We start from the raw sequence: 26,252 nt of genomic DNA, 5'->3' as shown, positions 1-26,252 counted from the left end.
AGTTCTATGTTGGTGCTAAATTCCAATGGTTCATATTTACAGTGTGTTACTAAATCTCAAAGATGGTGTCATTTTTTAAAATGTTGTGGTCTATTTTGATAAGCAAAACCCAGCTTTAACTCCAGTGTGGGAGACGCTTCATATACCATATACTCACTGCCACAAGTAGGGGAAATGTTGAGCCCCTGACATCTGGTTAGATGTTAGAATGCAATACATGCAAATCCCAAGCACTAAACTCCCTTGATACTAAGACCCCATTCACACCTGAGCGTTTTGTAGCTTGATGCCTGAAGCTACAAAATGCTGGAGGGGAAAAAATCCATTATTCTCAATGGAGATGGTTCACATCTCCACTCCAAGTTGTCTGAAGCCCTACGCCTGAAGCTCAAACAAGTTCCGAGCGAATCGGGCTGATTTGGGCGTTTTTCTTCTTTTAACATTGGTGACCTTTTGCCCTGCACAAATTCGCGGCAAATCGCGGTTAAGGCCGGGTTCACACCGCTGCGATGCGGGAACGCCGCGAATCCGCGGCGTTTTCCCGCATCGCACACCTCCCGCCGGCAGTTCACACTGCCCTATGCGGACGACTGGGAGTGTCAATGTTATGTTAATGACACCCCCAGATCCATCCGCATATCGCAGTGCGATCTGCCGACTCGCACAGGAATCGGATCGCATGGTGTGAACCCCCATGCGATCCGATTCTGTTGCGGACCAAAAAAAGGGTCCCGTGCGAGTTTGCTGCGGGAGCGCTGCGAATTCAGCCATACTATCTGTATGGCTGAACTCGCATCGCTACGGAGATCGGATGTGATTTGCGGTGCGAATCACATCCGGATCTCCCCCCCGCAGCAGTGTGAACCCAGCCAAAAACACGGTAAAAAACGCCGCGAATCGCGCCGCAAATCGCGGTAAAAAACGCCGCAAAAAACGCTTGTAAAGCTACGCTCAGGTGTGAATGCAGCCTCAATCTTTCTTATGAACTAAGCCCCCTAATGTAAATCTGGTGAGCTTAATTTATGAAAAGTTATTCCATGTGTCTTCTTTGTATATTGGATGCAATGTTCAAAGCTCTTATTGCTGCCTTGTTTTTAACAGTGCTAGATATAGGGTTGTCATCCTTACACTTTCTCTGGTGACTTAGTGCCCTGGAATAGGTATGTGCCTATCAAGTGTGATAAGTTTTAAGAATGATAGTTCCATGGGGGTCATGCTGATGCTTTGGCTTCATGCTTCACTTATCCAGAACAAGCACAGTCTTTTTTGGCACCCAGGACATGCTTGTTCTGAATCCAGGACTCAAAACATATTGAAGCCATACATAGGTCACTAGAATATTCAGGAAAAGATTAGTAGAGTTGATCCCACACTTCAGATGAGTTAAATTTTGAATTTTACTGATCCAAATGCTAATTTCAGTTTTTTGTTTGGTGATTTGGGTCTAAAGTTTCTTCAACTGATGTTTCTACTTTATATCTACATCTGCTCTTGTCTTGGAACCCTCAAGCCCCATACACACTAGCAGTTTTTCCCCTGAGTTTTTCCTTCAGATTTACCAAAAGCATATAATATGAGGTCAAACCTTAGGAGTTTCAATTTGTATGCAATTAGGCAGGCCCTTGAACTACATGGTTTTGGTAAATCCGAAGGAAAAACTCAGCAGAAAAACTGATAGTGTGGGGCTTTAGTCTTTCTTCCAGTGTCACCAGGCTCTACCCTTCTATCTTAGTATCCCTGGTATAATTTTCAAGGGAAGTGGCTAATTTTGTTCATTGCCCCATCACGTCATCAGGCAGGGATCCCAAAGCTTCTCAAACCATTCTGCACAATTTTGCATCATTTGCTGCTGTAGCAGTACACACTTTTTGGAGCCTGGCTTGAGTTCCTGTTAAACATAATGGGACTTCTGGTTTAGAAATTCCAACTTTTGAAGATTTGTCAACTAAAAAGTGCAGCCAAACTGCAAATTAGTGAACATTCCAATAGTTCACTCATCTCTTGAGGCTATTAATGGCAGCTCCCATTCTTCTCTTATGTCGGATATTCTTTAACAGTAGTTGTTATTAGGTGTCAGAAAATGTGTACTAAGAGAATTATGACGATTAGGACCGAGTTAAACTGTCTGCTTTTGGAGAATTTAGAGACCATTACTGCAGTACAGGTTCCATTTAAAACAAATGCTATTTAAATCCTGCCTATCCTGCTTGCACATGATAGGTTTATTGAAGTGAATTTGCTAAACTTTAGGAACATGCATGCAAAGTGAACAGTCACCACTCCTTTAGTAAAGCAATTATTTACTGCTAAACAGAAGCAAAAAAAAAAAATATATATATATATATATATATATATATATATATATATATATATATATATATATATATATATATATATATATTTTTTTTTTTTTTTTTTTTTAAATTGTAACTCCTTTTTGAGGGGAAACAGCAGACATTAACTGTCTTTTCTCTGTCAACTTTGACAAGCGAATCAAGGGTTCGTAGGATCTCACGGTTAAATAATTAATATCTCTGTAGAAATGCTGAGGCACATTGCTACAGCTGTGGGACAAAGATGGGCGAGAAAACAATGATTGACTCCAATGTGTGCTCAGCTTCAAAACAGCATTACTCATACTGAATTTACTTAAAAGAAGACCTAGCATCTGATTAACGCTAAATGCTTGCATGTTAATGCACATTGCTGTATGGCACTGTTTGCTGAGGGTTGTGTAAAGCACCCACATGGGCACTGATGTATGCGGTGAATGTAGGTAGTGTGCAGATAGTGCGCATGTGGGTGCTCTACTGTACCACAGCCGACTCCTCTAACACATCTCAATGGGTGCCTGTGCACAGCGGCCAAGAAATATTATTATGCAGGCACTGTAATCTATATGGCTTGTGCACAACCGTGTGAATGAAGCCTTACATTATTTACAACCTCTCACAGAGATCACAGTAGCCCCCAAAGTCGTTATTTACTTTTCCCTCCAGGAGGACACAGCCATCTCTGTTCGGCATCAGGATCAGCATCTACTTCCTGGATTGAGATGCCATCTTAATTTAAATAGGGAAATTAAATCCTAGTACATGTGCAGGTCTAGACTTCCAGGCTAGAGTTCACAAGGGCCCTTGCACGTGAACATATTCATTTGATGTTTATACCCAGGACCCTGATGACAGGGGCTGGCAGATAGATCCTGAGGAAAAATGTTGTGCATGTGTGTACGCATAATCACATGTTAAAATCTTCATCCTCTTCTAGCTGCCAGCTTTTAAATTTACGCATATACGCCTTTGTGTATTTGTATAAGTGTAAATTACTTGCACCGAAATGTAAAAAAATTGTTTATTGTGTTTGCAATATACGTTTGGGGTTTCAATAGGAATGTTTTGACACCCGCAGCAGACGGCACACCCAGTGCATTTGACATACATTGCAGAAAATGCTCACGGAATGTTTCCCGCACCGCGTTACGTTGTGAACCGCCACTGAAATGTCTGACCTAGCTCACACCTGTTGCAGCCGTTCACTTTGTGATTTTCTACAAATTTACAATGTTGCAGTTTCACCACTGGGGGAGACTGAGGAAATTATTTCTCCCGCCTGCAGCAGACTGATGATATCATCTCTTAGGATAAATAACCAAACTGGAGCTCCAGGATGTCTTTTTAATGATACAAAGGGGATCTTGAAAAATCATACTGTTGTATTGTGTCACATCAGGATTATGTGATCACTTATAAATATACTGTGTATATATATATATATATATATATATATATATATATTTATATTTATTTTTCCGTTTAATTTCTATTATAAACTGAATGGGTTGCTTTACAAGGTAAGGGTTCATGTATACTTTAATACCTACCTGTGCAACTCACAGTTCTTGAAAACACATTAAAGGCGTTAACCTATGTAATTCAATATAACTTAATTGGAATCACATGGAATATCTCATTGGAAAATTACAATTGTTGCCTAATGAAAGGACCTTGGTTGAAAAGTTAAATTTATTCATGAAGTGCTGAATTTGCACAATAAAGGACTACATTCATAAAGAAATGAGATGTGCTGGCAACATATCTATTGAACATGGTGCCATTTGTTGCTTACTACAGCACACAACTTGCAAGGGGTGATACCGGATTGGTAAAAGATAAAGATAACTTCATGACTGGTATCTTCTTTCTGATTTGTGCTGTGTACTGTTGCCTGGCAATATAAAAAAAGATGTCAGGCATTTATGCTTATTTTTTTTTTTTTTTCAGTACAATTTCCTAGAATATTGCTTAAACCTGGAAACAGACATAGGAAATAAATAGTTTTACCTATTTAGTGATTTACCGATATATACTAATGCATTTTTCTTGGTGAGATGCCCTTATGCTTATTTTATTTTTTTGTGATTTTATATTTTTATAATCAGTCTTTAAACTATTCAAAATATGTTACTAATAACATTATAGTATCTGACACATATTGGTAAATGTCTTTTACTAAAGACAGTAAAATAGTTTGCTCGTTCTCATTAATAGAATAGCAGCGCCTCCTGCAGGCCAATATTATAGAAAGCATTCAATTCTCAGATTTGTTATTTTTCATTTCCCCAAAAAATGTGTTCTAGTGCCATCTGCTGAAAAGTTCTGTGCACATGCTTTCACAAGGATCTGATATTGATTTGTGATAAGGAGTGTATGAATTGTTAATGGGGCATAATTAAATACACACTTGAGTCAACCTGTTTTTTTTTCCTTTGTGTTTTCACAGGAGAAAATCTTCAAGCAAACAACACCGGTAATATTTTAAAACCCCTTTTTCATATTGTAACTTCATTATACTGGTCAAAAATTCTTTATTAAATATTCTGCTTAATAAAATAAACAAACACTGCAGATTGCAATAATGATATGAGTTATGCAGAGTCCAAAATATCCTCTTTCTTTGTAATATTAAATAATAAATTTTTACATATTTTAGATTTAACTTCATATTTGTTATGTATATTTTAATAATTTATGTTTAACATTTTCGTACTAAATATTTTATTTCTTTTTCATAGTTATATAAACATTTTTTTTACAATGCATAGTCTAGAGTAAATGTAAAACACAAGAAAGGTTTGGCTGGCTAGGTTTGAATTAGCATGCACAAAATAATTGGTGTAACTCACAATTTCTTTTTTTTTTTCACCACTACATGTTTAATACTAGCTGTAAAATAAAAAAATGCAATCATTTATTAGAGATCTATACATCAGACCAAAAAAGGAGCAACTGACGAACAAATAGAGACAGAGGGATTTGAGTCCAAAAGAGGGACTGTTCCCCCCAAAGCAAGGGACAGTTGAGAGCCATGTCACTGTGTAATATTCCCAAATAATCCAATTCATTCTGTAATTCCTCTTTGAATAGATGTTCTCCCACTTCCTGTCCCTGTAACATCTGAACAAACAAAGAAGGGAAGAGTTGCTACTCGAACAGCAAAACGCAGATGGCAATAGAAACATAGTGAAAAGTTTTACTTATTTCTCACTAAAAATTTTAGTTTTGGAAAGCTTTTTATCACTTCCTGTTCTAACGTTTTAGCAACAGGGAAACCACAAAAAAAAATGGAGGCTATAAATTTTCTCTGCAGCATCAAAAGCAAAATGCTAAGTTTTGGCTTTCTTGTTACCATCCTTTGTGCTGTCTATTCTGAATGAGCTAGAGGTAGAGAGCATAACAGCACATCACTTATTTTTATTTAAAGGATGGACAAATCTGATATACAGTATATTAGAGCTATCTTTCCATGTTATACCATTTTTGAAAATATTAGGGGGATTGATTTAATTAATATGTGCCTATAAATGTGCACATGATAAAAGTTTAATTTACAAAATAATAGATTCTGAATTTTTTCAGAAGACATACATATGTCCAATTTATTTATTAATATAAGGAGATTAAGTACCTACATGTGTATGTTGTGTTTTCTTGATATATGGGAAGGTAGTCAAAAGCATAAAGATATTAGGGGTCTTCTAATCAAGATTGGCAAAATATTTGCATTTCATTTTGTCACATTTAACCCTATTTCAACATATCTTTTCCTAGTTTGAAGTTTGAAATAGACTTGCAAGTTTGCAATGAACTAAAAAAGTAGCTGGGGGACAAAGGAGAAGCAAAAAAACAACAACACTCCCACCTTTTCTTTTTTGGGTTACATCCTTGGGTTGTGTATTTTAATGCAGATATTTCAAGAAAGAATACTGCAATTTGGGTTATTTTTACATATATCTTTCTATACTGCTCCTTAAGGGATAAACACTTTGAACAATTGGGGAAGTACCATTAAATGTATTGCCCCCATCGCCTTCCCCCAGGATGGAGGAACACTGAACAGTATCTACGTTGTGATTTCTGGACAGCACTTCAAAGAGTGAAGAAAAACACCTACCCCTTACTGCTATGCTGCTCAGCTTTCTGAGACTGTTAGGCCCCTACTCCCCAATCCACCAGTCAACAGAGATAACGGTCCATGCAGAGAATTTCTCACAAGGGAAAACTAACACCCTTACAAACTACATAATAAAGATATGAATGAGATATAAAAAGGAGTAACTGCCTGATTGAGAACAAGCATGCAGTAAGTGATATATGAGTGAAGCCAGAACTCCAGATCAACATACGTGTTTTGGGTTAGTAACTTGGAAAGTTTTAGAGCAGGTTAATCATATATCTAGGGAATTCAAATTTTCAGGAGACATCAGCAATAAAAGTTATTGTATTTTTCAAAATACAGACTTCCTGTAAATACAGTATCTCACAAAAGTGAGTTCACCCCTCACATTTTTGTAATTTTTTTATTATATCTTTTCATGTGAAAACACTAAAGAAATGACACTTTGCTACAATGTGAAGTAGTGAGTGTACAGCTTGTATAACAGTGTAAATGTGTCCCCTCAAAATAACTCAACACACAGTCATTATTGTCTAAACTGCTGACAACAAAAGTGAGTACACCCCTAAGTGAAAATGTCCAAATTGGGCCCACTTAGCCATTTTCCCTCTCCGGTGTCATGTGACTCATTAGTGTTACAAGGTCTCAGGTGTGAATGGGGAGCAGGTGTGTTACATTTGGTGTTATTGCTCTCAATCTCTCATACTGGTCACTGGAAGTTTAACATGGCACTTCATGGCAAAGAACTCTCTGAGGGTCTGAAAAAAATAGTTGTTGCTCTACATAAAGATGGCCTAGGCTATAAGAAGATTGCCAAAACCCTGAAACTGAGCTGTAGTACAGTGGCCAAGACCATACATGTGCTTAGCAGAACAGGTTCCATTCAGAACAGGCCTTGCCATGGTAGAAGTTGAGTGCACATGCTCAGTGTTATATCCAGAGGTTGTCTTTGGCAAAAAGAGTGCTGCAGAAATTTAAGGGGTGGGGGGGGGGGGGGGGGGGGTCAGCCTCACATTTTTGTAAATATTTTATTACATCTTTTTATGTGACAACACTGAAAAATTAACACTTATCTACAATGTAAAGCAGTGAGTGTACAGCTTGTATGTAAATCTGCTGTCCCCTCAAAATAACTCAACACACAGCCTTTAATGTCTAAACCACTGGCAAAAAAAGCGAATACACCCCTAAATAAAAATTTCCAAATTGGGCCCAAAGTGTCAATATTTTGTGTGGCCATCATTATTTTCCAGCACTGCCTTAACCCTTTTGGGCATGGAGTTCACCAGAGCTTCACAGGTTGGCACTGGAGTCCTCTTCCACTCCTCCATGACGACATCACAGAGCTGGTGATGTTAGAGACCTTGTGCTCCTCCGGCTTTCGTTTGAGGATGCCCCACAGCTGCTCAATAGGGTTTAGGTCTGGAGACATGCTTGGCCAGTCCATAACCTTTACCCTCAGCTTCTTTAGCAAGACAGTGGTCATCTTGGGGGTGTGTTTGGAATACTGTTTGGAATACTGCCCGGCAGCCCAGTCTCCGTAGGGAGGGTATCATGCTCTGCTTCAGTATATCACAGTACATGTTGGCATTCATGATTTCCTCAGTGAACTGTAGCTCCCCAGTGCCGGCAGCACTCATGCAGCCCCAGACCATGACATTCCCACCACCATGCTTGGCTGTAGACAAGACACACTTGTCTTTTTACTCCTCACCTGGTTGCTGCCACACACTCTTGACACCATCTGAACCAAATAAGTTTATCTTGGTCTCATTAGATCACAGGACATGGTTGCAATAATCCATGTCCTTAGTCTGCTTGTCTTCAGCAAACTGTTTGAAGGCTTTCTTGTGCATCATCTTTAGAAGAGGCTTCCTTCTGGAATGACAGCCATGCAGACCAATTTCATGCATTATGGTGCATATGGTCTGAGCACTGACAGGCTGAACCCCCACCCCTTAAACCTCTGCAGCAATGCTGGCAGCATTCATGCGTCTATTTTCCAAAGACAAGCACTGGATATGACGCTGAGCACATGCATGCAGCTATTTTGGTCGACCATGGCAAGGCCTGTTCTGAGTGGAACCTGTCCTGTTAAACCACTGTATGGTTTTGGCAACTGTGCTGCAGCTCAGTTTCAGGGTCTTGGCAATCTTCTTATAGCCTAGGCCATCTTTATGTAAAGCAGCAATTTTTTTTTTCAGATCCTTAGAGAGTTCTTTGCCATGAGGTGCCATGTTGAACTTCCAGTAACCAGTATGAGAGAGTGAGAGCAATAACACCAAATTTAACACACCTGCTCCCCATTCACACCTGAGACTTTGTAACACTAATGAGTCACATGACCCTGGGAATTAAAAATGGCTAATTGGGCCCAATTTGGACATTTTCACTTAGGTGTATATTCACGTTTGTTGTCAACAGTTTAGACATTAATGGCTGTGTTGAGTATTTTAAGGGGACAGTAAATTCACACTGTTATACAAGCTATACACTCACTACTTTACATTGTAGCAAAGTGTCATTTCTTCAGTTTTGTCACATCAAAAGATATAATAAAATATTTACAAAAATGTCAGTGGTGTACTCACTTTTGTGAGATACTGTATGTATAAAGCACCTTAATACTAGGCAAAGAGTAATGAAGTAGCTGGATCTGCACAGGCATAGATACTTTGGAGTTGATACACTAAAGGCAACTAGACTGTGCACTTTGCAAAGTACAAGTACAGTTGTGGTAAAGCTTCATTTTGCAACAATACCCAAATAAAATAAAAAAAACAGCATTTTTGCTTGCACATGATTAGATTATGAAAGTCAGTGGCGCTTCTACTCATTTACTAAGCTCTGAAGCAACTGATCTTGCAAAGTACACATACAATTTGCCTTTAGTAAATCAGCTCCTTTAAATATAATTTATACATATTGGGCCCAATAAACCACCAGGGGTGCAATATTTAAACAGTACTAAAAATGTCTATTAAAATAAAAAAATGTACTACTGCAACAAATATACAGTGCCTGTGTAATGTGACATGTGCATCACAAATAGGACATTTTTTTATCTACAATATTTCATTAAAATGTTGCAATTTGTGCAACCTATAATTTAAAAAGATTGCATATATTTTGGGCACATAGAATAAGAAAACTAGTGTGTTAAGCAGTAGGTGGCCCAGGAATGTAGATTAATTTTGCACATAAATACCTTGTAATTTCTCACTCTACGCCACCAGTAGTTTATCTGGTCCATTGTCTGAATTCGTATTGTGTTGATTCACAGCCACGTTTCATAATAAATTGTTTCTTCATAAACCAAAGCTTACAGGAGTGCTGGTCTTGTGGCCCTCCGTGGCACTCAGTGGTTTCTCCCTCTCTCCACAACATGAATACATCAGGGTAAATTTACAAAAACTGGGGAGTGAAAAATCTTGTGTAGCTCTGCAAAGAAACCAATCAGCTCCCAATTTTATTTTTTGTCAAAAGCTTAACCCCCCTAGCGGTAATCCCGAGTCTGGCTCGGGTTGGGATTTTACTAACAGGAGCGGTAACCCCGATCCAGACTCGGGATCGCATCGCTGGATGCAGGGGAGGACATAGGGAGAGTTACTTACCTTGTCCCCTGTATCCAGCGATGTCCTTCGCGCTGTGGGATCGAGTTGTCCTCCACTCGATTCACAGTGCCGAATGCCGCCGAGCTCCGTTCCCTGCGATTTTTCGGCGCACGGGAGCGGAGATCGGCGGCAAATTCAAAAAAGTAAAAAGACACAAAACACACACAGCACTGTAATCTTACAGATTACAGTACTGTATTAAAAAATACACACCCCCTTTGTCCCTAGTGGTCTGTGCAATGCCCTGCATGCACTTTTATATTATAAATACTGTTTTTTGTGCCTGAAGTTTGGAGATTATCCATAGCAACCAAAAAGTGTCCCTTTTTCAGTGTTTTTGGATTTGATTACATTATTGAATAATTTTTATTATTCTTTATTATATTATAAACTTTATCATACCCGGGATGTCTGCTAGACTCTGGTTTGAACAGATTTAAGAGAGTTATTCTTAAGAATTACAGGACTACAATATAAAACGCCAAATTTCCATGCAAAATAATTGTACCGCTTTCAGCACCTAAAACCAGACTGAATCATACGGCCAGGGAGGTTAATTGAACAAGCTGAAGTTAGAAGCTAATTGGCTACCATGCACAGCAGCACCAGATTTTGCACTCTCCAGTTTTAGTAAATCAACCCCATCATATTGGAGGGAATTGGTGGGAGGAACCATCATGTTGGTGGAACTTTGTGGGAGGAACCACTGAGTGCAGCAGGGATAAAGAGACTAATACTCCTGAAGATCTTTAGCAAAAGCCAAGTCCACTTTAAACTACCAGGCCTTTCATTTGGATAGAATACGGCTACATTCATGTCTATGGGAAGTTACAGTGCAGGGATGGCCTGCGCTGAATACAATTTTTGCACAGAAGATTTTTTTTACAGAATATATTTTCATGATTTATTTTATTACAGGTTCACCCCAATCTGACCAACAAGCATCCACCACCACTGTCTCAATGGAAACTCCCATACTTACAGTCAACAGCCCTGCTGTTCCCAATGCACTCACTTCTCCAGTTGTCTCCAGTATGTACTCATTCACGTGTTTGGGTGGGCAAGCAAGCCCACAGAAGCATTTTGCTTGCATTGTGAAAAATAATGCTAACAAATCCAGCTAATTTATCTCCCAGCTTGTTTCACATGGTTCAATATTCTCAGTTTGCCAACATGATAATTTAACAGGTAATAGGGTTCTGTGAACTAAATTAGCAATGAGAATTCCCTTTTTATTAGATTGATGGGCGCTGCATGATGTCAATACTTGAAGAAGGTATATAATCTACCAAATGGTCTACCAAATATTAGCCTGCTTATTTGTAGACATGTGCACACTGAAATATTTTGTTTCGGAATTTCGTTTTCCTCCGAAAATAATTTTTATTTATTTATTTTGTTTCATTAAAAAATGCATTAGTCTGAAAATCTGAAATAATTAAGGTTGAATCTGTCATTGAAGGCTTATGGTGTCTGTTGAATGTTCTAAGAAGATTTGACGGAGCAGCTAAACTGTATGAAACCGAAATCGTACATTTACGGTCTAATGTTCCGCCTACAAGCTATAGTAGAATTCTAATGTTGTATGATACTATTAATATATATTAATTATTATTACTAGTCAACCAACAGTAGAATTCTTCTATAGTGCATGGGCAGTGCATTTGACCATAAATGTCCACTCGAAGTGACTGCTTCGTCGAATCTTCATGTTGAATCTTTATGTCAAATCTTTTCTCTCTATGTCGAATAATCTTGGACTAATAGAGTTAGGTTAGGCACATTCGACCTTTTTTGCTATTGTCTCTATAATGTCGAATCTTTTCTCTCTATGTCAAATCTTTTCTCTCTATGTAGAATAATCTCGGACTAATAGAGCTAAGGTTAGGCACATTCAACCACAGGTTCATTGGACACAGATTGCTATTGTCAGCGTCATGTTGAATCTCCTACAGTATATATATCGAACTGTTGTCACAACGAAAATGAAAATAAAGCATTTTTTATGTCGGATCTTTCGGGTTTCGGATTCTGCATGTTCGTTATTGTTTGTTAACCCCCCTGGCGGTATTCCCGAGTCTGGCTTGGGGTGAAAATTTAGTACCATTAGCGGTAACCCCCGAGCTAGACTCGGGACTGCATCGCTGGATCCAGGAAGAGGTTACTTACCTTGTCCCCTGGATCCAGCAGTGTGAGCGGCTCGTCCTCCACTCGATCTATCACGGAGCCATGCTCCGTTCCCTGCGAGCGTTGCGACGCACAGGGACAGAGAACGGCACCAAATTCAAAAAGTAAAACACACATTATACATACAGTATAATGTAATCTTACAGATTGCATTGCCGTATGTAATTATTTCACATCCCTTTTGTCCCTAGTGGTTTCTCCAGTGCCCTGCATGCAGTTTTATGTTATAAATACTGTTCTTTCTGCCTGGAAACTGGAGATTGTCCATCGCAACCAAAACTGTCCCTTTACATCAAAAGTGATTTTAGACCAGCTAGAAAACAGCGATAATAAATTAGATTTACTCGCAGAATTGAGCGATAGCGATTTGTGGGGAGATCCGTCATCAAATGCTGAAAAGTAATGACAGTGACAATTCTGCAACTGAGCAAATTTCAGTGTTTTTGATTTGATTACATTATTGAACCATTTTTATTATATTATTATTTGTTATAATTATTTATAGTTATTTATTATATTATAATTTATGATTTAATTTTTCAAACTTTATCATACCCGGGATGTCTACTAGACTCTGGTTTGGACAGATTTAAGTGAGTTTTTCCTAAGAATTACAGGACTACAATATAAAACGCCAAATTTTCATGCAAAATAATTGTACCGCTTTCAGCACCTAAAATCTGAAATAATCATACTGCCAGGGAGGTTGAAACGATAACGAAAATACCCGAAATTCAGACAAAAATGCATTTGGACGAAAACTAATGTGCATGTCTACTTATTTGGTAACTTACACAGTGGGTACAAAATCTTTTGGTGGTATGACATTAAAATAAAGCAGACTGAGACATTTTTAATCTTTCACAATAATCAATAATTCACATTTGTAAATGTGCGAAAGAAAGTCTCTTTGCAACATTCTGCATAAAAGCAGAAATTTGTGTAACATTTAGATGGAAAGATTGCATATATTTATGTGAATAGAATAGAGGCATTAGTGGGTGTCTCAGGACTCCTTATAAAATATGATCACTGTGCCATAATAGATCATCTGTTGCAGTTTTGCACACAATTTTTCTGTCACAATCTCTCACTCTGCACCAAAAGTTTAACTGTACCTAGTGTGTCATTATAATTATGTCATCAACCAGTGAAGGTGTTAGTACTGGCTGAATGGGTAGATTATACTTTATGTCAGCAAAGTGAAAATTAATTATGTACAGTAAGTATGGTATGTATTAAGGATTTACATCACACTTTTCTATAGGATGTATTAAAGATTTGTTCATCTTCAGCACAGTTATCTTTAAAGTAGCTCTGCCATAAGAAAAGTGCTGCTTTGAGAATGTTAGTTCCTTGACTCTCATGCCCATGCTTTACCACAAATGCTTTCTGAGTCTCTGACCCAGCTCAAGGATTTATAGCATACTTGTTCCATGTATGTAGCTCAAACGAATTGAAGCAAGACACAGCCAGGCAACTAGAATTTTCAAAAAGGGCCTGTCAATGGCAGCCCCACACTTTTTCATGACAGAGTCACTTTAAAAGAAAAAATAATTATTATTTTTGCTTTATATGATAATAATAAGGCAATATGCCATTATATTTATGTCTAATGTCTATGTTTTTTAAACTTTCTGTACCACTCCTTTAGAATAAAAATAAAAATAACAAACGACACAGGTGATGATGGAAATACAGGGAGAACTTTACTAAAACTGGTGCACACAGAATCAGGTGCAGCTGTGCATAGTAACCAATCCGCTTCCAGGTTTTATTGTCAAAGCTTAACTGAACAAGCTGAAATTTGAAGCTGATTGGTTACTATGCAGAGCTGCAGCAGATTTTACACTCTCCAGTTTTAGTAAATTTCCCCCACAGAGTATAGGAAAAAGGTATATATATTCAACTGAACTACATACTTGGGTTACAGGGGTAAATATTTGATAGACTAGTGGCAACTTTATTCATTTTTGTCAAAGATAATTTAATGTTGTTTTTGTTTTAAGCGGTTGTAAAGGCTCTGCTTTAAAAAAAAAAATAACAAACATGTTTTACTTACATGCTCAGTGCAATAGTATTGCAGAGTGGCCCAAAACCTCCTCTTCTGGGTTGCCCCGGCAGCATTCTAGGCTCCACTTCTTGGGGTGCCCCCCATAGGAAGCCGCATCTATTGATACACAGCATGGCTCAGCCCTGGCACCTGCAATAGCTTCTGCTGCCTCAGCAAAGCCCGTGAGAGTGGAGATAGAGCCAATAAAGACGGGTATAGCACTGGATTGATTGAGGCAATTACTGAGGGGTGTGAGGGCAATATTATTACTGGGACATTTTTTTAAAATAGCGCCTGCGTAGTGCCTCTAAAGAGCCTTTCCTGTCTCTCCAGTGTGAAAGCCCGAGTGCTTTCAGACTGGAGCGGTGCGCTTGCAGGACAGTAAAAAGGTCCTGCAAGCAGCATCTTTTCAGCACTGTAGTAGCAGTGTACACACCGCTCATAAAGTGAATGGGCAGTGCCGCAAAACCAATCTTAACCCTTTTCCGGCTGCTAGCAGGGGTTAAAAGCGGCCAAATAGCACTGCTAAAATGACAGTAAAGCGCCACTAAAAATAGAGGCGCTTTATCGCCGACGCCCCCAATGTCCCAGTGTGAAAGCAGCCTAATGCAGGAAATGCAGGTAAAAGGTGTCTAGTCTTTACAACCGCTTTAAATTGAACAATGGTACAAAATATACACATTTAATAAGAAAATATAATGTTATTTAGAAAATATAATTATGATTTTTTTTTATTACAGACACGTCTCAATCTGACACACAAGCACTCAACGTAACTGTCTCCATGGACACTCCCACACTTGCAAACACCAGCTCTGCTGTCTTTACTGCACTCACTCCTCTATTCAACTCTAGTATGTACTCATTTTCCAGTATAAATGGCCAAGCAAGCCAGCAAAAGCATCTTTTCCAAACAATGCAAAACATTAGTGGTGAGCAAATTTGCTTCACCGATAATCAAACTAATCTGACCCTGCAATCAGTTTCAGAAGGATCAATAAATCTTCTGTGCCTTGATATTAAAGCACAATTGAACTTTCAATTTCAATAAGATAAATATATTTTAGGAATGTATTACCAAATGAATAAATAATTCAATGGGTCAGTTTGCCAGCTCACTTAAAGTGTATGTCCAGCCCAAACCTTTTTCTTTTAGTTTTTGCTAGAATGGGGAAATGGGTGATTTTTTTTTACTGCTATCTGGGGAGACTTCCCTTCACTTACTTTCTTGGTAACAATGGCTTCAATAGACAAGAGATGAGGGTAAATCTACCACAGCAACGTAAACAGAAGTATTTTTGTTTTATTATTGGAGTAGGAGAAACTTTTTGTCTCTGTACCTATTGTCGATTTTCTTTCACTTTCCATCTGGTGAAACCAACGTCATCGGGACAGAAAGAACATACCTCTATTGGAGCACTGCATAGCACTAAAACACCTTTATAATTTCTAATCTTTTTCCATTATATACAAAACTTAAAAGACATTTTGCCTGGACTTACACTTTAAAGGGTAAGGGAGAAAATACATGCACAAGCTGTGGTTCCAGCAGACTTTTTCTCTCAGTACTTATGAAAGTGTACCTAGTTAAAACAAGGATTAGATGGAGGTCTTCTTCATAAAGGTCTTCTTTAAAAGAAAAAGCAAAACACACTAGACAATACCTCAAACTATGTACATATTTGTGCTGAACATTAGCAAGAGGTAAGCTTTATTTGATACATGCAAATCAATAATAATTTAGGATGGTCATAAACAACATATGAAAGTTAATATATGGGTTGATGTAAGAACTAGGTGGTTGGATATACCTATGACTAAATACTATGCAAAGAGTGACAGTGTAGCTGGATAAGCTCAGGCATATTTAACTCCAGATCTAATTCAGCTACTTGTAGTCTGAAGTTATAAGTGTGTTTGGTAACATAGGTGAATAGCCTAGAAGGGTCACTTCCATAATGTTGGCTTTGATGCAAGAAATATAGTGGGTCTATCTGGGTTCATACTGGCATAACATTATCAAGACGACCTTGATTATGTCACTGTCATTGCCACCGACCCTATGAAGTCAAGCCTTTGACTTTTAAAGTATCTATACCCAAAACTTTTAATCGTGATTTTACATTACAGGACACAAGCCAGATATTGATATACTCTGGGTTATAGACTGCTACCTTCAGGTGATTAGACACTGGTAAAAAGCTTCTTCTCTGGGCATCTTTTTGCTAGATCTCAGTACTGGTATATTGCTATTGACCTTAGGCAATGTCTTCTGAACTATGTACAGTAGACATTTTTTATGCTTAACAAGTTTTCTTTATTTTCCCCTTTATTTTATTTCAAGTTCTCCAATCAGCTCTTTTCTATATTTTACTATAATAATAGAAGCAGTGCACCCAGATTGGTGTAATGTTTGTAATACCTTGGGAACCCAAAACTTTTTTTTTTTAGTTTTGAATAGAGTAGGAAAGGATTTGAACGTCTCTGGTTCTACTTCAGTCAGAGGTTTTGCTGGAGAGATTCCTTCACTCTCAGCCTGGTAAAAGGGTTGTCCCCAGGACAGGAAATGAGGGGAAAACTCTCTAACAGCAACCTAGACTTAAGTAGAAATTATTATTATTATTTTTTACATTAAATAGGACTACAAGCTGTGCCAGATTTTTATTTTTTTCTGTTTCCCTGTTCATATTTTCCTTGACTTTCTGTCTCATAATGAGGAGAAATCTGTATAATGGAGCTTGAAATGGCAAAAAAAGCTGTATCCTACCCTTTCTCCATTTTATCTGAAACCAAAAAAAAAATTGGGTACAGATGCATTTTAATATATGATATATTTAATGTTCTAGGTAGCAGGATAACCTTAAGGCCTTACCTAGAATAGCAATCATGTTTCTCTTTGCAGGCTGTGAGATGTAAAATCTTCCCAAATGTTTTGCTTAGTAACTATGTATAAGTAACATATTACCATCAATGGCTCATATGATAATCGTAATGATAATATAGTATATTTTTTATCACAGGTCACACCAATTCAACTAATGGAGCTCTCTTCACTCAAACACTTTTGCCAGATTCTACCATAAGTTCCAGAAAAGACCTCAAACCCACAAGCACCAGCTATGCTGTTCTTACCCCATTCACTGCAAACAGCACCACCATTCAGTACTTACCTACAGGTCTGATTAGGCAGTTAGCTTTATATTAAATCTTTCTAAAAAATGTTGTAAATTATCATCGCATCATGTATGCAGATTAAATTTTACTTTTTGAAACTGTTCATAGCAAATATTGCTACACACAATAAAAGTTTACTTGCAAAAAAGACTCTTATACTTACCTCTGTAGAGGGTGGTGAATCTTCACTTCTCTGCCTTTAAGAGCTACAGCCTAATGCAGAATCTTTGGGACCTGAAACTACTGCTTGAGTCAAATACCTGCATCCCCCTTACACACTGTTTCCTACCGCTGGCCGCTGTTGCCAGCAGGAGGAACCATAGCAAACAGCAACAGATGTGTTGGGTTCTGAAGATCTTTCACGTGACTGCAGCTTTTGGAGAAAGCGAAGAAAAGACTCACTGCCCTCTGATGTGGTATTTAGAGTCTTTTGTGGCTAAACTTTTTTTTTCTGGTCTGTAGAATATATTTTACAACATGTTAATTTTTTTCCATTCCTTGAACTTACTGAACACAGTCATGCTTTTGGCTACACCAGTCAATATGTTTTTCTTTCAAAAGACACCTGCAGCATTAATGTAAGAAAGCAAGGAGGTGGGTGGCAGCATGGACATTGTGTCATGTCAATTGTATTAATTGCTTGTTACATCTATTTGTTTTCTTGTTTCTAAACATATTACAGAAAAGCTGTTCGACAGAAGTGAATGTGCTGGAATGATACAGTGATGTTATTAGTTGATGATTGATGAGCTATATAAAACCATGCCATGAATTAAGGGTGGCCATAGCTACCTTATCTATATCTTATGAGAATTTAAGCTCAGAGTGATGGGAAAGCAGTAAAAACCAACAGGGGTTCTGATCCGATTCTTCTCTCCTTTATCCAAACCTAGAATAAAAGGCTGGTTTTACAGTTTAATTTAGTCTAAAAGATATATATGTATACTCAAAAATTAGCCTCAATATTTGTATTCCTGAGTCAATAAATATACTAGATATAGTACTAAAATGCTCAAGCAACTACAAAAAAGTCATCAAGATGTCATGTTTCATATTCTATAACAGATGTCACCGCTGCCACACAAGCACCCACTGTTACTGCTTCCATGAATCTCACATCTGCATTCACCACAGGTTTGATTCGCTTTCTTATCTGTTACAAATTTAAATAATACTTCATAAAACTTTGTGTTAAGTATATTGAACTTACTTGCAAACAAGCATTCACTTGTAAACTTTTGCACTAAATGACAGAAATCAGACACTTACTTAAAGAGGATTACCGCCCCCCCCCCCCAGCAAAAAAATAAAAGTCAACAGCTACACATACTGTACAGTACCTGCTGACTTTTAATATTAGGACACTTATCTGTCCTGGAATCCAGCAATGTTGGTACCCCAGCCGATGTTTCCATTGGCTCTTAGGTGCCGCTGCCATTCATAGTAAGGGAACCCAGCACTGAAGCCTTTTGGCTTCACAGCCCGTTCCTTACTGTGCACACACGAAGCACTCTGTGATTTCTGAATGGCCGGGGGAGGAGGAGGGGTTTGAACTTCTCTTGGAAAAAAACAGCCCCCCCCCGAAAGGTGTCAAATGTGGCACTGGAGGGGGGAGGAGGATGATAAGCGGAGCTTCCACTTTCTAACATGCCAGGTCAATAATGGTTTTTAAAGGGTTTTTTTTTTAACTTTGAACAAGAAGACAAAACCCCCTTCCTCAAGTTGCTATGTCTGGTGGCAGGAGCCTGATTATTTATTTTTCTATACTAAATTTAAACAATAAGTTCACCTTTACAAAAAAATAAAAATAAAAAATAATTATAAATAAATACACATTTTTTTTGCAGGTAAAAAAATATGCAGTTGTTATTTTTTTGTTAGGAGCCTGTAAAATATTACACCCACGATCAGCAGATCATGGGTGTAATGCCACAGTCCTGCAGACTATCTGTGTAGCTGTCTACCGGCACCTCTGATATGGGCAGGCAGTTACACTCTGGCAGAAAGACAAAATGAACTACTAGAGTGCTCAACAGCACCCTGGTAGTTCATTGAGAACTACAAGCCAACAGCCGCAAAAAGGTTGTTGGTACTTTTAGTTTTCCCATTCACAGAACACAGAACGAATGACACTTTTTTTTTAGATTGTAACAGCAAGTGGGGGGAGAAGGTCCCCTGCTTGCTGTCAAAACAGGGTATTGGGAGGGGTTTGGGTGTGGGAGGTGGTGCATCTGTAACATGTTTCATGTTACACCCTGAATATGGGTGTAACATGTTACAAAAGGTGAACTTATCCTTTAAGGCTGGCCATACATTATACAATGTTCTTGTACAATTTTCCTTTAGATTTACCAAAATCATATAATATGAGGTCAAACCTAAACATTTTCAATTTATATGCAATCAGGCAGGCCCTTGCACTACATAGTTCACAGTAAATCTAAAGCAAATTGAATAAGAAAGTTGTATATTGTATGGCCGGCCTAAGTGTCTGAAGCTAAACTAAAATTTTAATTTAATGTTTATTGTTAAGCATTTTTTTTTGTTTTGGATAGCGTGGGGGTGACACCTAATTTTAAGTATTTATTCCTGACTGTGTCTACAGGGAGATTCACCCCTTTATATGTACTGATGACCATTGTTACTGGGAATGAAAATAAGAGGGCATTAACATTTTAGATTTGTCCCCAGAACAAGAGGTAAGGGGAAATCCACCAATGAGAACGCCTGTTCTGGTGACCACTGTCTTAGAGCATAATTTCCCCTCACTTTAGGAAATTTCCTCTAAATTCCTGCTGTGACTCTAGTACACAAAGTGAGGGGGAATTTCACCAATGGTTTTCAGACAAGAGAAACATAGCCTGGCAAAGGTTTTAACATTCCCTACGCAATTCAAAAGAAAATGTTCACTGATTAATAAGATCATTCATTTAGCTAGATGCTTTAACTGCTGTGAATGTCTTCTCAAGCATCTTATTAGTGAAGTTACTGCTGGGTACAAATGCCTCAGTTTGTGAAAATGAAAATCTTGACTGCATGAGACCTTTAATAATTCAGAAGTTCCTGGTTGTCCTGTTAAATGTGTTGGGTGCAAATTTTCAAACAGTAGATAACTCAACAAAAAGGGAAGTAAAGAAAACCTGCTTCTTTGACAAAGAAGTCTCCTTCACCCAGTCATGTACTTATTCCCCAGGCCATAGCTATACTGCAGTTGCACTTTAACATGTGAGTAGCCCTACTCGGGTTTACTAAAAGAAAAGGGATAACTACATTACATTTCAAGTCCCCATGGATAGGAATGTAATGTAGGCTGTATTATAAGTAGGTAAAACCTGTAACACTAAAACATCTTTACGAACTTTAAATTTGTGAACCTGTGTTAATTTTAGACATCAAATCATGAGTAGAGGAAGTAAAAAAAAAATGTTTGGATGTCCCAAGAAATGTGACCCTTCCAATGGGTGTACTTGTTTAGCAGTATATTCCCGCTCCTTACTCCCTGTTGTGTCTATAAGACAGGAAGTTAAAGCGGAGGTCCACCCTAAAGTGGACCTTCCGCTCATTGGAATCCTCCCCCCCTCCGGCGCCACAATTGGCACCTTTCAGGGGGGAGGGGGGTGCAGATACCTGTACAGTACAGGTATCTGCACCCACTTCCGGCGTAGATTCTGCAGAAGGTACGCCCCTTTCCACAGAATCTACGCCCCTTTCCGAAAGTCCCCCGCTGCCTGCTGGGAAACACACGGATCCCAGAGACAGCGGGAACCATCCTTATTGCGCAGCGCGACTTGCGCATGCGCAGTAGGGAACCGGGAAATGAGCCAAAAGGCTCCACTTCCTGATTCCCATACCCAAGATGGCGGTGGCAGCACCCGAGAGACAATCGAGAGATCGGCTTCAGTTGCCGACATCGCGGGCGCGCTGGGCGGGTAAGTGTCATTATTTTAAAAGTCAGCAGCTGCAGTATTTGTAGCTGCTGGCTTTAAAAAAAAAAAAAAACGATGGAACTCCCGGCAGACTCCCGCTTTAAAGGAATTATCCTCAATGGAAAAATGGGAAACAAAATGGGAAAATAACTTGACAGGAGTTTTAACCTTTACTTAACTCTACCCAAAAAAATAAAAAATAAAATAAATGTTGGCTTTTAGCTTTCAATATAGTATCTCTTCTGGTAAGGAAAAAAAAAGAAAAAGAAGCTAAAACTAGATTACAAGTTTGGAAGAATGAATCCCAGACACTGCGTAAAAGTATAAATGAATTTGCTCTAAATTGAATCCCCCAAAAAATCTCAAGAAGTGTACATTGATTGGTTTGTGCAAAAGTTATAGCATCTACAAACTATACAATATTTTTTTATTTTTTTTTTACTAGTAATGGCATCGATCAGCAACTTATAGTGAGACTGTGATATTGCAAATTGTACACCTAACTGACACTTTTTACACTTTTTTGGGGACCAGTGACAATAATACAGTGATCAATGCTAAAAATATGCACTGTCACTGTACTAATGACACTGGCAAGGAAGGGGTTAACATCAGGGGCAATCAAAGGGTTAAATGTGTGCCTAGCTAATATTTCAGTGTAGTGGGGTAGGTGCTTTTACTACTGGAAGACATGGATCGATGTTCCTGCTTCTCAGAAACACAGGATCCATGTCTTCTTTACTCGCAGCATGACAGTCTGCCTTTTTTACATAGCCTGTGTACAGAATGATCGGCGGGTCAAAACCCGGATGTGCAGAATCACATGCATATCCATGATTCTGCACAGAGTGGCCGCCCTGTAGCAGTAAATCTGCTATGGGGTGGTTGTAAAGCTGTTAAAGTATATGTGAATCCTTACCTTGTGAAACAATCTAGGTCAAATAGAAATGCAAAGAAAAACGTGTATATTTATATAATGTTTATTTCTTTTTTTTTTTTTGTAATTGAGTGACCTCTAGGGTTGCCACCTTTTCTTCTAGTCAAACCCGAACACTTTAGTGGTGCACAGCAATTTTTTTTTTATACATATATTTTGCTAATAAATAACATTTCTAATAATATGAAGTTAATAACAAGCGTCACACAGAGTTCCCCTTTTACATCTGAACACTTAGAGTTCCCATTCACTGTAAGGGGGGACTCTGCAAACTCTGATGTAAGGGAGAACTCTGGGGACTCTAGCATAATGGATGTTTTGGAAACCCTGATTTAAGGGGGGACACTGAGAACTCTGATGTACGGAAAGAACTCTGATGTAAGGGGGGACACTGGGGCCTCTGGTGTTAAGGGGAGGAAGGGTGGGGACTTCAGTCACAGACAGGGATGGATGGATGGTGAGGTCATTCACCCCTTGGCAGTCAGAACCTCTCATCCAGATGTATATGAGGCTGCTGGACTTCAAATTTCCGGCCCCCACTTTCCTTTTCTGAGGCACAGCCCTGGGAATTGGAGTGTAGGCAGACACAGAGGGGTAGGAGCGGGAGGAAGAGGAGCAGACAGATCAAGCCCTCTCTCCTCTCCCATCTGTGTGTGTTTGGGGGGGGGGGGGGTTGTTAGTGCTGGCTTTTGGCAGCATGAAAGAGAGTATAACAGACACTTTCAGCTTAGACAACTGCAGCCAGCTACCAAGCTGGGAAGCCATAGTCCAGTCTGAATAATGTGTCTGGGTTTCAGGCAGTCTGAAACCCGGATGCATGATTCCAAACCCGAACTGTCCGGGTGAACCCCAGACAGGTGACAACTCTAGAGACCTCAACTGCATACGAGACTTATAGGGGTGGGGATGGAAACTTTAGGGGGTGTGTGAGCAGGAGGAGGCAGAGCAATGGCAGTATACTGACCTTCCAAGTGAACAGCTGTGCAGGGAGTTGTGTCAGCACAAGTCTGACCACTGGATTACAGTCAGGATGTGCTCCCAAGTAGAATGCAAAGAAGAAAACTGACCATGCTGCGATAGATAGATAGAAATAGAAATAGACAGAAAGAGATAGATAGATAGATATATAGATAGATAGATAGATAGATAGATAGATAGATAGATAGATAGATAGATAGATAGATAGATAGATAGATAGATAGATTTTGTCCGCAACTAGTGTTGCATACACATGGTCGGACAAAGTCTGACAAACTTTGTCCGATCGGAATTCTCTACAAACGATTGGACAAAGTCTGATCGGATCATGTTGTCAAAAATTTTTACAGCCCAGCTCTAAAACTTTGTCAGTCGGATATTTCGACGGAAACAGTCTGATGGAGCCCACCCACGGTCGGATTATCCAACAACACGGTCCGATCGGACATTTTCCGTCTGAATGTCCGTGTGTACAAGGGCTAAAAGTTGTAGATAAAATGCATTCTCATAGCATACCACTCACTCTCTTTGTATTAAAAATCACTTTTCATTTTTACTTTTTTTTTAGTGTCCTGTATATTAGATTGTAGACATCTACATTCTTAGGCTCTCTCTCTATTTCTAACAGGAAAACCCGTTAGCCCTTGTACACATGGCCCGAAATTCCAACGGAAAATATCCGATCAGACCGTGTTGTCGGATAATCCGACCGTGTGTGGGCTCCATTGGACTTTTTTCATCGGAATGTCCGACCAACAAAGTTTGAGAGCTGGATATAAAATTTTCCGACAACATGATCCGATCGGACGAAGTCCGATCGTTTGTAGAGAATTCCGATCGGACAAAGTGCCACGCATGCTCAGATCAAATTACAAGACCAAAGCTATTGGCTACTAGCCTGAATGTAGTCCCATTGTAACCAACGAACGTCATCACGTTCCAAACGGATTGGATTTTCCGACAACTTTGTCCGACCGTGTGTATGCAACACCAGTATCGGACAAAATCCGTCAGAAAAAATCTGACAGATTTTGTTGTCGGAATGTCCTATTGTGTGTACAAGGGCTTAGAAATATTCATGTCATATACACTACTATATATACATTTTGTTTGGTTTAAGTACTGAGACTTTTGTTTGTCTTTCCACATTCCAGGTCCTACCAGCTCTGACTCCCACCTGTCCACATCACCAGAATCAGCACTAGCCACGAGTGTGTCCCCTTCTACCTCTGGAGGTGACAAGCAGACCTGCATCCACTGCAATCATAGCTTGGCATGCATGCAAAATACAATACAACAAGGCTGCACTGTTCTATCATCATTTTCTAAACAAGTTAATAAGTAGACTAGAATTTGAGAAATGCTTGTGCTGTCTTCCCACTCCTTTTCTGAAGTTGGTAGTTTCCTGGCTGTCATTTAAACCTGCTGGCTTCACCACTTTGTTAATCAGTGGCCCAGACTTATGCTCCGTACACACGATCGGAAAATCAGACGACAGATCGTCCGACTTTTTGTCGTTTACTAGTCACAAGTAGAAATTGAATAGGTTACTAAAGTCACGAAAATTCTTGTATGACAGAAAAAATAAATCGGAAGTGATATAGTGTATTGTAGTGTATTGGTATTGTATTTTCGTATGACAACTGTACTGATTAAACGAAAATCGTATGATCTGGTATCGTAGGAGGAACATTTTCGTGCTTGTCTGATCTAATTATATTAGATGAACTGTAGTGATTGGCTCTCGAAAGCTCTGTACTAACGATCCGATTATCATACAATCATGTCGAAAGTGGTATTTTTCGCCTGATTTTCAGATCACGAGTATGGGCCATAAGTATGCAGCCAGGTAAGTCAGAAACTCCTGTACTCCATACTTGTCCCAAGTTGGTGGCCTATTAAGCAATCTAGCCACCATGGCAAGACATTTGTATTTTTCAGACAGCAGTCTGGGAATGGCAGCACACATGGAACAATCTATTCCAAACACAGGCAAAATATGCAGTCTTATCATTTTCTCCATGCTGTTATTGCAACTATTTTACTGATGTTGACTTTTTTTTTTTTTGTCATTTTTGCAAATAACTAATCTGTTTTTTTTTTTCTTTGCAGCTGTTTCAGACCCATGCAGTAAGTATTTTGTGTTTGGACTGTTGATCCTTGAATTTCATTCACATTTTTAACACAGAAGGTGCACATGGCTTACAAACTTTAAAAGTTTTGTTAAACTTTAGTTAAAATACAGGCATTTGTCAACCATTAGTACAATGGTTGAGGCATTTGTAATATTCATGTATTCTCTGTACTGCAACCACCTACAAAGTTATTACAGTCTGCCATTTGTTTATTTCCCCGCCACAGTCAGGAGACTATCCCTGGTTACATTCTGATACCCCTTCTGAAACATTATCACTGTTTTTTAACCACTTCAGCCCCGGAAGGAGCTTTCTTTGTTGGTATTTGATCACCTCTGCGTTTTTTATTTTTTGGAGCTTTAAACAAAAAAAGAGCGACAATTTTGAAAAAAAAGCTATATTTTTTACTTTTTGCTATAATAAATATCCCCAAAAATATATAAGAAAAAATGTTTTTCCTCAGTTGAGGCTGATATGTATTATACATAATTTTGATAAAAAAAAATCGCAATAAGCCTATATTGATTAGTTTGTGCAAAATTTATAGCGTCTACAAAATGGGGGATAGTTTTATGGCATTTTTATTATTATTTTTTTTATTAGTAATGGCAGCCACATCAGACACTTTTGACACTATTTTGGGACCATTGTCATTTATACAGTGATCAGTGCTATAAAAATGCACTGATTACTGTGTAAATGACACTGGCAGGGAAGGGGTTAAACACTAGGGGGCGATCAAGGGGTTAAATGTGTCATAAGGAGTGATTCTAACTATGGGGGGTGGGCTAC

The 26,252-nt window shown here is 38.7% G+C and overlaps 1 protein-coding gene across 7 annotated transcripts in view; it reads left to right on the top strand.

Annotated features, from left to right (window-relative positions):
* The window catches only part of PTPRC (protein tyrosine phosphatase receptor type C), a 272,629-nt gene that overhangs the window by 79,680 nt on the left and 166,697 nt on the right, over positions 1–26,252 (top strand). The window contains exons 3-9 of one of the 7 annotated variants that reach the window (XM_077452732.1): positions 4,783–4,809; positions 10,989–11,102; positions 15,051–15,164; positions 17,331–17,486; positions 18,550–18,618; positions 24,480–24,560; positions 25,438–25,455. In XM_077452732.1, coding sequence (XP_077308858.1) covers positions 4,783–4,809; positions 10,989–11,102; positions 15,051–15,164; positions 17,331–17,486; positions 18,550–18,618; positions 24,480–24,560; positions 25,438–25,455 — 579 coding nt within the window. The remainder of the gene's footprint in view (positions 1–4,782; positions 4,810–10,988; positions 11,103–15,050; positions 15,165–17,330; positions 17,487–18,549; positions 18,619–24,479; positions 24,561–25,437; positions 25,456–26,252) is intronic. The other 6 variants (XM_077452733.1, XM_077452735.1, XM_077452736.1 and 3 more) reach the window with 6 other exon arrangements.

The sequence above is a fragment of the Lithobates pipiens genome, unplaced genomic scaffold (genome assembly GCF_037356315.1).
Source record: "Lithobates pipiens isolate NorthernLeopardFrog02 unplaced genomic scaffold, aLitPip1_a1.2 Scaffold_23, whole genome shotgun sequence".
NCBI lineage: Eukaryota > Metazoa > Chordata > Amphibia > Anura > Ranidae > Lithobates > Lithobates pipiens.
The sequence above is the reverse complement of the archived record's forward strand: the minus strand, read 5'-3'. Positions and strand labels throughout refer to the sequence as shown.